Source organism: Nicotiana tabacum, chromosome 6 (assembly GCF_000715075.1).
Source record: "Nicotiana tabacum cultivar K326 chromosome 6, ASM71507v2, whole genome shotgun sequence".
Taxonomy (NCBI): Eukaryota; Viridiplantae; Streptophyta; class Magnoliopsida; order Solanales; family Solanaceae; genus Nicotiana; species Nicotiana tabacum.
The window spans coordinates 170,423,441-170,434,650 of NC_134085.1; the positions used below are offsets into that span (position 1 = coordinate 170,423,441).

Consider the following 11,210-nt stretch of genomic DNA (forward strand, 5'->3'; position numbering starts at 1 on the left):
TTCGGATAAGACAAAAAGGGAACTAGGGTTTTAACATGCTGAAATAAGCAAGTCGTTTTAAACATAGCAACATCACAAACAACATTAAAATCAGAGACAAGATCTTTAAAAAACTTAAAGGAACACCCTAATCGTTGAAAAATGAAGAGTTGTTTTGAAAAAAAATCGAGAGACCTTCACGAAAATACTTCAGAAGTTCATAGTAAGCACAAATATATGGTAGATCTGAAAGAAAATCAAAAGATCTTAAAGATTAGGATTTCGGAAAACCCAAAAAAGGTGAGAAAGACCTTGAAAGTTACCGATCTAACCAGGAAAGTCAAGGATCTGCTTTGAAAGGCCATGAATGGCCGGAGAAAGGTCATGGATGGCCAGCGAAAGGCCATGAACAGAAGTCGAGCAAGGACTGGATTAGATCCCTTCGAGGTCCAGCCATGAAACCACAGAAACAATCACCCAGGAGCCATAGGAGGCTGATACACATCTCAAATGACCATAAGAGGCCATGGATTAGGCAGGGGTTGAGGTGGATTAGGGTGGATTAGTGGCGGCGGCTAAGGTTCATGAGAGGTTTGAGAGAGAATTGAGAGAAGTGGGTTTCAAGGGCGGCATTTGGTGAAGAATGAGGTAGGGTAAGAGGTCATTTAAGGTTAAAAATGGAAAAGGAGGACGGTGGCCGTTGATCTAAATAATCAACGGCCAGGATTAAAATGGTTAGGTAGGGAATCCGAGTTGGGTCGTTTAAATTGGGTTAGGGGTCAGGTTTAAAATTGAATTGGGCCGGGAAATTGAGTTTTAATTTGGGGTCATATTTAGGCTACAATTGAAACGCAATTGGGCTATTATTTAAATAGCCAATTTCCCCCTTTTAAAATTATAAAAATAGTAAATTAATTTTTGGAAATAAATTAAAAGCACTAAAATGACTTATAACATATAATTAACAATTTAAAAATATAGGGCTTAATTTTATGAATATAAAACACAATTGAATCTTAAAAGGGCTAATATTGCAATTATGCGCAATTTAGCTTAAAAATACTAAATAAATTTGTAACAATATGCAAAATTACCTTAGCTATATTTAGCATAAATATAAAAGTACAACAAATTAATTATAAAAATAATAATTTTGGAAATAATTATTGGGTTTTTATGGATAAAAGGGGAAATAAATTGGTTTAAAAACCTTTAAAAATTATGAAAAAAATAATAAAATACTTGGATATGATTACATATGCATATATATGCCATTTTGAAGTTATTTTGCATATTGAAAATATATAGATAAAAATAGGTGCCGAGGCTGCTATTGCCGTTTTGGGCGGCCCTTCGTCATCCGGATCGAATCACGCTTCTTCTTTAGCCGCAGAGAGGGGAAAGGGTGTCGTGGTCGATGACTACGAGTCTGACTCCGACCTTGATCCTGATGATGTCAGGATGCTCGAGGAGGGCTTTACCTGTATTGTGGTAAGAGCGGGAGGTCTTTCCGGTATAGATGAGATTCAATCGGAGCTCAATCTTCTGTGGGACACGGTGGGTTTGGTGCCGCAGTTCGACCTTTTATGCTCCGCCGCAGAGTGTGAGGCTCTTCGGGACATTAGCGACGTCAAGTTAATGCATGAAGTGGCCCCTATGGACCTGAGGGTAAGTTTCTCTTCTGTGTTTTTTTGTCCTCCTTCGTTTCATACATATATTGGAGAAGTTTCCATGTATCTAGTCCCTTCATTGCCCGGTATGGGAAAGTAGTCAATAGGTGGGGTGATGAATCACACTTGAACTTCGAGACGTTCCCCTCGTTAAAAGCCTCCCCAAGAAAACCCAACTGGGACGACACCCAGGCAAGGGAAAAAGAGTGCGACTTGAGGGTTGTCCTTTTCCGGAAGTTGAAGTATTTGAGATGGGCGATATTCCAATTGTTTTGTAGTGGTTTTCCTTCCATTGTTTCTAGTTGGAATGCTCCTTTGCTCGCTTGCCTGTGCGAGTGCTCGTGTTCTTGTTTAAACCAACAACAGAGGATAAACCAGAATGAAATTTTCCGTACCTCGATCCAACGGGTCAGCGAAAAGAGCGGCGTTGTAGCGTCACTCGCTTTTCCTGGTGTTTGAATGGTGGTTTTAGATTTGGTGGCCGTGTTCAGCTCCGTTTTTAACAGCGTCTAGGCTTCGCGCGGGTTGGGCCCACCTCACTTGTTGAAGTGTTGGAATCGAGTCCCGGTCCGATCTCGTTCGATTTGTACCAACAACAAGGGAAATATGTCATACTTTGTTCATGGACCATTCAATGCGTGTGGGAATGTGACAATAGGGCAGGATGTGCCCATTCTTTCAAAGGACTGTGCAACAAGCTGTCATCCCCTCATGAAGGGTGGGAATGCGGGTTATTATTTATGGTAAATGCGTAAAATGGGGGTGTGGTCATGCTAGATGACCCTGATCCTATTTTGAATGTGCGTACATCGTGCTAACCCTATCGCTACTGGCGAGATGTGAGTTTTGCATAGATATTGGTTATAACTTCTACTTTTATGTAGCAGCCTGACCTAGATTAGTACGGTTGTCTCAAAGGTTTATTTACTGCTCTTTTGAGCGGGTGATGACATTTCGCCGGTTCTAGATCTGAAGAAAAGTAAGAAATTTGGCTAAGAAATTTCCACAGACGACGCCAAATTGTTTGACCAAAAAAGTGTAAAATTCATTTGCCGAACTAATTATTGATAATAAAGAAGGTAAATCTTAGCCAAACATAATTAATCCCAGATCCAAACATACAAAGTGCGAAATAGACGAAGAATAAAAACGTGTAAGATTTTTTAATGTAATAATCGTATATTGAACATGAGAGATGAGCTTACATCTAAGGCTGATATGCATCATAATCATGGCAGCAAGGAAGGGGAAGAGAGGTCACTGTTGAAGATGAAGAGATCCCTCTTGTTTTCTCTATTGTCCCCCTTTATCTCCTAGAATCTGCCCCTGTTTTCTGGGTTTCCCCCCATATATATATAGTTCATTTCTCTTTTGTCCAACGGTCTTTAACCAGCGTACTTTTTTAAGAACTGTACCTTTCGTCGTCTGCTCGAGCACAACGTTCGTCCTGTGATGTACGTTTTCCGACGACTTGACCCCGGCGAGGGCCGAGATGCTCTTTGCTATCCCGCCCCGTGAGCATGATCACAGCTTGATCGACCCCTTATTGTTCCTTTTAAGAACGACCATTCTAGTCAAATTTTGACACATACAGTATCTTTTTCTTTGAATTAGGAAAGTGTTCAACTCATTGTGGCGTGAATAAGCGGGTACGACAGGTTCAATTGTCAATTAGTAATACATAAATGTTCTAATTAGTGTGGTTTCAGCGTAAATACGTGTGTCGATAAGTTTTCTTTTGTTCTTGCCACAGGAATTTTTCCTAAAGCGATATACCCCATACCAAACTTTATCCGAATACCTATTTTATTCATTGACCCATTGACTTTTGTGGAAACATGATTCACCCACTGTTTTATACGGAATACTGTTATGCAGAGTACTATGAAATCGCTTAAACAACTCCGTCAAGATATGTTAATTAATCTCTTTTAAATTCTTAAAATTCCTAGTTCCCATTAATTTTCTGTGTAAAAGAAGGTATGTCAGCTGGTCTCCCAATTATTATACTACTGTAGTATAGAAATTCTGCTGCTAGTTTTTTTATCCTTCTCGTCCCCTCCCTCAAACCCCTTTACCAATTCGAAGAACTCAATTTTGATGGCGGAAGAAGAGAAATCAGTGCAAGAGGAGCTTTCACTTCCGATTTTACTTGCTGACAGAGTCATTAAATCAGCCCAAGAAGCTGAATCATCCAAAGTGGAATGTGCCGAACTGGCTCGTCACGCTACTCAGCTCAGCCAATTCCTCCGAGCCACTGTTCGTCTCACCAGTTCGTCCCAATCCCAGTCCCTCTACGACCGTCCCATCCGCCGTATAACTTCTGAAGTTACCAAAACTCTGGACCGGGCACTTACTCTTGTTCGCAAGTGTCGTCACAAGCCCAATCTCCTCCGCCATGTTCTCGCCATCACTTCTACTGCAGACTTCCGGAAAGTCTCTACCCTTCTAGAAAATTCCACGGCGGACGTCACGTGGCTGCTCTCCATTTTCGACCCGGATGCGGGCCCCACTCTTTCACTTCCCCCTATTGCCAGCAACGACCCTATTATGGCTTGGGTTTGGTCTTACATCGCTACTGTTCAAATGGGTAATCTCCAGTACCGAATTGACGCTGCTCAGGAATTAGCTAATTTAGCACGCGATAATAACCGCAATAAAAAAATGATTGTGGAAGAAAACGGAATTCCGCCTCTACTGAAGCTACTGAAGGAAAGCAGTTCAGCAGCAGCACAAATTGCTGCGGCAACTGCTTTGTACAACTTGGCTGACGATGAGGAAAGAGTGAGAGCAATAGCAAATGATCTTGGTGTTCAAATTGTTGTAAAGGTGCTCGCTGAAGCGCCCATGAGAGTTCAAATTCACATTGCGAATTTGGTCTCAAGAATGGCTGATTTGGACGCATACGCACAGGAAGAATTTGGAAGAGAGAATATAACTAGGCCGTTGGTAACCCTTTTAGGAATGGATGTAGTTTTGGATGATAACAGAGAATCACAGCCCCGTAAGACGCCTAGTTTACATTCTTTAGTTCAGATAAATAAAGAGATGGCTCGGAATAATTTTAGTTTTCATTCTAATTCAATGGATGGGAGTAGTAGAGGTGGACATTATGGTAATAAGAAAGAGAAAGATAGAGAATTGGAGCCCCCTGAGGTGAAAGCTAAGCTTAAGGTAAGCTGTGCAATGGCACTGTGGAAATTGGCTAAAGGTAGTTTGTTAAATACCAGGAAGATTACTGAGGCTAAGGGTTTGCTTTGTTTGGCAAAGATTATTGAGAAGGAGAAAGGGGATTTGCAGATTAACTGTCTGATGACAGTGATGGAATTGGCCGCAGTGGCAGAGTCTAATGTTGAACTTAGACGAGTGGCGTTCAAGCCTACTTCACCTGCTGGAAAGGCGGTTATTGATCAGCTATTAAGGGTGATAAATGAGGAAACCAGCGCCCCATTGGTGATTCCAGCTATTAAGGCAATTGGATGTTTGGCTAGGACATTTCCTGCAAAGGACACACGAATCATTGAGCTTATAGTGGTTAAACTTGGGCATAGAAATACTGATGTAGCTGTGGAAGCATGTATTGCTTTGGAGAAATTCACATGTCCGGACAATTTTAATCGCGTGGAGCATTCAAAGGCAATTGTTGAATTCGATGGAGTACCAAAGCTGATGAATTTGCTGAGGAGCAATGACCGAGGCCAGGTACACGAGCTTCTATTGCTCTGCTACCTTGCTTTACATGTTGGTAACAGTAAGGCCCTTGAGCAAGCAAGAGCATTAAGCTTCCTTGAGGGAGCTGCTCGTCATGTAGTTTCTCAGCGTCCTGATTTGAAGGAGTTGTTTGGCAAAGCGATCCACCATCTTACACTTTATCAAGCTGGAGGTCATACACATAGACAAGCTTAATGCTTCATCGTTGGGATTCCTATCAAACCAGAATGTCCATACTTCTCGAATAATCAGGTTTGAAGCAATGTCCTGACAAAAGTTCTACTTATTATTCCTGCAGAATTTTCAGCTTCAACATTTGAAGATAGCTATGTGAAACTGATGTGCATTGTACAGATCAGGAATTATCAAACCTACACAAATGTTACATTGTTTATCTGAAGGTTGCTACAGTCTCGAAGGTCACTTAGGTTAACTTGCTGATTCTGCTTTACTAAGATATTAGAAGAACCAAAATAAATCTTGATTGCTACACAAACAGTTCTTTTTTTCACTCTCCCACACCAATGTGACGGAGAGATGTATCATGGCAACTATTATCAGTTCCCTCCTAGAGATATTTAAGGGAATAAGGCAGTTCTCGAATAAATCTAAGCCGCTAATGGAGGTTCAATATCATCATTCTGGTGCTCTGATTATTTCCAGGCTAAATATGTAAAGTATCTGCAGATGTTAATATATTTTTGGCCATCAGCTTTCTTTTGCAACCACATTTTTAAGTTCGTATTGCAGAGTCCTGTTTTTACGTGAAATAACTTCTTGCTTGTATTATCTCAATACTTGGTAAGCTATCTTTAGAGGATGTAACGATGGACAATTCCATCGTAAGGGTGCAACCCATTCGCTTATAACATTTAGATTAGACATTCAGCAGCTTGATTTAGTATATGTATGAGTCAACACTATTTGTCTCTCCAGGGAAAATTCAGTGGGTGTAATGATAAACACCTAGCGAAAACATAATAACACAAGAACAGTTGTAGAATAAATGAAAAATTAGTTAACAATCAATGTTATACTAGGATTATTCGAGACCGGTTAGATCCGTTGTGAAATTTATTCGAGACCGGTTAGATCCATTGTGAAATTTTAACTTTATGCATCTATCCTGTTGTGAATCATTCTTTGGAAGGGGAATTGATTTGTCGCACGATGTATACCAGCAATGATTCCTAGGGTTGCATTGCTGCAGAGAGATCGTTGATTCTATGTGATAAATGATAGTAATTGACATCTATTTGGAAGAAGTGAATTATCAGAATAAGGGTGTCAATAGCATGCAGAATCGAAGCTATTTTGTGCGGCGTAATATGTTTTACCACTTTTTGAGGCAAGATTACATATGCAATAAAGCATACCTATTATTAATATTGTCAATTATGCAATAAAGGGTGTGACTTAGTGGTCAATGAAGTGGATGAGAACTATGAAGTCTCAGGTTCAAATCCCAACGGAGGCAAAAATACTAGGTGATTTCTTCCGATTTGTCCAAGCCTTGCGCAAGTTGGCCCGTACATAACGGTTATAAAAAAAAAATTGGTCAATTATTAGGAGGCCGAAAGAAAATAGATAATATGTGGTCTGGTGAACTTCTTAATCAGCAACATGCTTGTTTAATATGAAGGTGATCTCAACTTCCCGTCCTTGGCCAAATTCAAGGATCTCAACTTCATTTCTCGACTTGGCTTTAGGTTCCCTCTTGCTGGATAACAGTCTTGATCAGCATATCAGCACTTCTAGTTTTCCCTGAAACAGTCTTAAATTCCTTTTCTTCCAACCTATAATTCGTGTCCTTTTATTTTCTTCATAAAACAAACAATGTTTTACTCAAATAAACTAGTCAACTAAAAATACAAGATACAGGCCTTGTACAGCATCCATGTCGGAAATCTAATTTCCCAAAAGGCCCCTCGAATTAGAGAGAGAACTAACAAGAAGCAGGATAACTACTAGAAATAAACATTGTCATAGATGGGAAATGCAGCATGTGCCATACACATTTGAATTTGCCTTACTTGTGTGCATACAAGTCGATCTATCGACGAAATAAGGATTAAATATGGTCCATTGAGAGGATCCGCAGCAATCTCCTACTTTTGCACAAAACAAACTTGTGGCACGAAAATAGCCTATTTGGGCAAACCACCCATCCCATCACTTACCCCCCCCCCCACCCCATATAATGTGTTAAGGTCTATTCTAATTTCATTTGCAAATTGAACCTTTGGTCTGGTAAATTTTCTCTTCACTCTTTTATGATAATCTGTTACACTCCACACGACCGCAATCAATATTAAAACGGAGTAGAAAAGACTCACTACAGATCCGATGTGTATTAGCACCTTTGTATATTTATCTGATATATAGGAAAGATGAAAGTAGGAAAGCAAGAAGAGAAAAAAGATAATAACAAATCGAGTTTACAGTTTAAATTTGCTGGAAGACATTTACAGTCGCCCCATTTAACTCTTCAGTTAAGGAACTCAATGGATTACTCATGAAATCTCCTGAACTGTGACCATAGAACTCTCTTTATTGCCTCGGACTTGACTTCAATTCTTCATTCTTGATCGAAATGTATGGATACTGAAACAAAGATTCAATTTTGTTCTCAACTTCCCACGTCAAGTCTTCACTATTTTCCAACATTCTTGGCATCTGAATTTCAGCTGTATTCTGATATCTACGTACATTTGAACTGTTACTTGAACTCATTCTTGAAGTTGAGCTACTAGCAAAATCAGTTTCTGTGATCTGTCCATGTTCTAATTTTGTTATACTTGTCTCTGAACAAAACCCATAGTTTGGATTCCTGTTGAATTCGCTCTGACGATGATCATTAGGTCTCATATTTTGCTGGTATTGAGCTAATATTTCTGAATTATACCCATTCGGATTTACATTGGCTTGGAATTCATGAATATACAGAAGATCAAATACCTGTTTGCTTACAAATTCGTCTTTTGAAGCTTCTGTTAATTGTCCATTTACCTCACTGTTAAAACTTCTACTATTAGTCAGGTGAAATGGTTGGTCCATTAATCCAGCTGACGGTATCTGCAACATTGAGGTCTTATTTGTACAATTCTCTTCATCCTTTACTTGATCCTCACTTAGTAGCTTGTGAGTATTTGGATCAATCCCCTGCTTTATTAGTTTCTTTTTCAAACTGGAATTCCAGAAATTCTTTATTTCATTATCTGTTCTTCCTGGTAATTGTGCAGCAATTTGTGCCCACCTGTCATATAGCTAAATAATTAATTAAGTACTAAGTAACCAAAAAGATGAAAAAGGAGAAGATGAATAACCTATTTCCGAGAACTTGATGGAGACTAATGATCCTATCTTCTTCATCCGGTGAGAACATTCCTCTTTTAAGATCAGGCCTTAAGTAATTTATCCATCTCAATCTGCAACTCTTTCCACATCTTTGCAGGCCTGCAACATTTCACAGCATAAGGAAAATGTCATTAATTGGCATAGAGCAGAAAAAGGAAACTAAAAATAATGGCAGCTGCGGTGCACAAAGCATCTCTCATTCACGCAGGTCCGGAGAAGGATCGCATCCCAAAGGGCCGGGTGTAATATAATCTAGGCAGCTTATTCTGATGCAAGCATCAATAACGGATTCCACGGCTTGAACCCGTGATCTATAGGTCACACAGACAACTTTACCGTTGCTTCAGAAAAAAGGAAATTGAACAGAGAATAGAGAATTAACAGTAAAAACGTTTTTAATAATTACCAGCTAGCTTAGGGACAGAACTCCAGGAGCCAACACCAAATTTGGTGATATAATTACTCAATTTCTCATCTTCTTCTGGGGACCATAATCCTTTCCTTAGCTTCTGCTTCACACAACAAGAATGGCGCCCCATTTATTTGACTGTTGCCGCCTTATAGTATTTCTGCACCTAGCTTTCAACAGTGACTGCTTGTCTTATAGCTAAAAATTTCAGGTATGGAAGCGAGATTATAAAGTCATCAGCATTAATATTTGAGAGGAAAACATCAAAGATAATCTGTCATTCAAAAGAAGTCTACAGAAAATTCATACTTAGACCTCAAGCTAGGAGAGAGAGAGAGAGAGGGGAAAGAAAGTGATTTTGAAGCAAATTTTGGTGCTGCTTTTGAATTGGAGTGGATTGATTTTTGAGATATCTCTAGATTCTAGGGCGCCGTTTGGCCATGAGTTTTGACAAAATAAATTTGGGATTTATTTTTAAAACTCATGTTTGCCACAAATCCCAAATCCCAAACCCCAAATCTCAAAATCATCCCAATTGCTGATTTTGGGTTAAAATTCCAAAACTTGGGAATTATATATATGTATTTTCAAAATAAAGTTGGATAATATGTTTTGAAAATGTATGTCCAAACATATTTTCATTTTCAAACCAAACTTCACCCAAATCAGATTTTTCAAAATAAATTTGAAATTTATGGCCAAACGCTAGCTAAGTATATATACAAACTTGCAGAAAAGAAAAAAACAATAAATATAAGATAGAAAGGAGAAGTCTATAAACGTGCTGTTAAGAGTAAGAATACAGTTAAGTGTACTCAATTTTAACTCTACAATCGCAATTATACAGTATGATTGAGTTTATGTAGTGTTAGTTGCATCATTTTCCTTCACAAATTATCGTTTAGACAGATGTTGCAATTTGATAAGAGGCTAATGGGACCCTTCATTTACTAATTAGCATGAGTTTAATTCGCATTAGCTATATGCAGGGAGCCTTGGTATAGTTGGTAAAGTTGCTGTCATGTGACCTGGAGGTCACGGGTTCAAGCCGTGGAAACAGCCTCTTGCAGAAATGTAGGGTAAGGTTGTGTACAATAGACCCTTGTGGTCCAGCCTTTACTCGGATCCCACGCATAACAGTGAAAGCTTAGTGCACCGGGCTGCTCTTTTCTTTTTTAATCTATACCTATATTTCTATCTTGTAACCTCAAATTCAGCACCAAAGTCATGAGAGATTGAGCCATTTTTTCTAGTTTTGTTTGTTAGTCACTGTCTTAAAAAGATTGGAAGTGTTAATTTCAAAATAACTGAACTAGTTTGAAAGCTATATTTTTGCACACTGTATCCAATTTCCTGGACCATTTCTTAGATAACCATAAAAGACCGCTACTTGGAAAAACAAGCAAGATGGTATAAAAGGAAAATTGAATACACCTGAGAAGACATTTTGGAATTTTTATATCCTGGGGTAAAATTTAAAAGAAATATTTTGAAGCTCGACCGACACAAAGATTTCAGAGAAGTGTAGGGTCTAACATACAAATTTGACTCTTACGAAAACTCAAAAAGGATTAAAACTTGGAAAGGGGTTACCTTTTAAAGATGTGAGATTTAGTTTTGGATTTTACTTATAAAATGAACATTTTCTTGAAGGGTAAAGAAGGAATATGAAAACTACGTATCAGAAATTTATTTGGAAATGTTCGTAGCGTATTGTTTTGCATGCAATGTCATTCTCCAACATATTATTTTTTCAAGATTCGTTATCAGTACTTCAATATACACGGCATACACATACCTTAAGAAATTTATGTCATTTTCATAAGATTTCTCTATATTTTAATGAGACAATACACAAGTCGCAGCTGTATACAAAATTTATGTAGTTTGTCCAGAATTGTCAATTACTTGTTTTTTTTCAAATAGTGAAACATAATTAAATTGCTTTCACGTCCAACTGTATACAATTCAAGGAACAGCTTCACCAAAATCATACGTGATAATAGTTTATAACATTATTGTTTTGGCCCTACCTTTGAAATAATCGTTAGTATATATAATTTGTAAGTCTTTTTATGTATAAA

At 38.4% G+C, this 11,210-nt stretch overlaps 2 protein-coding genes across 2 annotated transcripts; one reads left to right on the plus strand and one right to left on the minus strand.

The window, feature by feature from the left end:
• Nucleotides 1–3,749: 3,749 nt before the first annotated feature.
• LOC107829898 (uncharacterized) lies at nt 3,750–5,555 on the plus strand. Its single transcript, XM_016657371.2, has one exon. The coding sequence runs from the start codon at nt 3,750–3,752 to the stop codon at nt 5,553–5,555; it is 1,806 nt and encodes a 601-aa protein (XP_016512857.2).
• Nucleotides 5,556–7,631: 2,076 nt separating this feature from the next.
• Nucleotides 7,632–9,700, minus strand: LOC107829899 (transcription factor MYB61-like). The gene is made up of 3 exons (XM_016657372.2): nt 9,124–9,700; nt 8,687–8,816; nt 7,632–8,616 (listed from the first exon to the last, which is right to left on the minus strand). Exons 1-3 carry the CDS (start codon nt 9,254–9,256, stop codon nt 7,911–7,913), a joined length of 969 nt encoding a protein of 322 aa, XP_016512858.1. The 5' UTR covers nt 9,257–9,700; the 3' UTR covers nt 7,632–7,910.
• Between the last annotated feature and the right edge of the window lie 1,510 nt (nt 9,701–11,210).

Coding starts and splice junctions, on each gene's coding strand:
- LOC107829898 (XM_016657371.2), top strand. CDS start 3,750: ATGGCGGAAGAAGAGAAATCAGTGCAAGAGGAGCTTTCACTTCCGATT.
- LOC107829899 (XM_016657372.2), bottom strand. CDS start 9,256: ATGGGGCGCCATTCTTGTTGTGTGAAGCAGAAGCTAAGGAAAGGATTA. Junction 8,817..9,123: donor TTCTGTCCCTAAGCTAGCTG/GTAATTATTAAA, acceptor GAAATGTTGCAG/GCCTGCAAAGATGTGGAAAG. Junction 8,617..8,686: donor CATCAAGTTCTCGGAAATAG/GTTATTCATCTT, acceptor GCTATATGACAG/GTGGGCACAAATTGCTGCAC.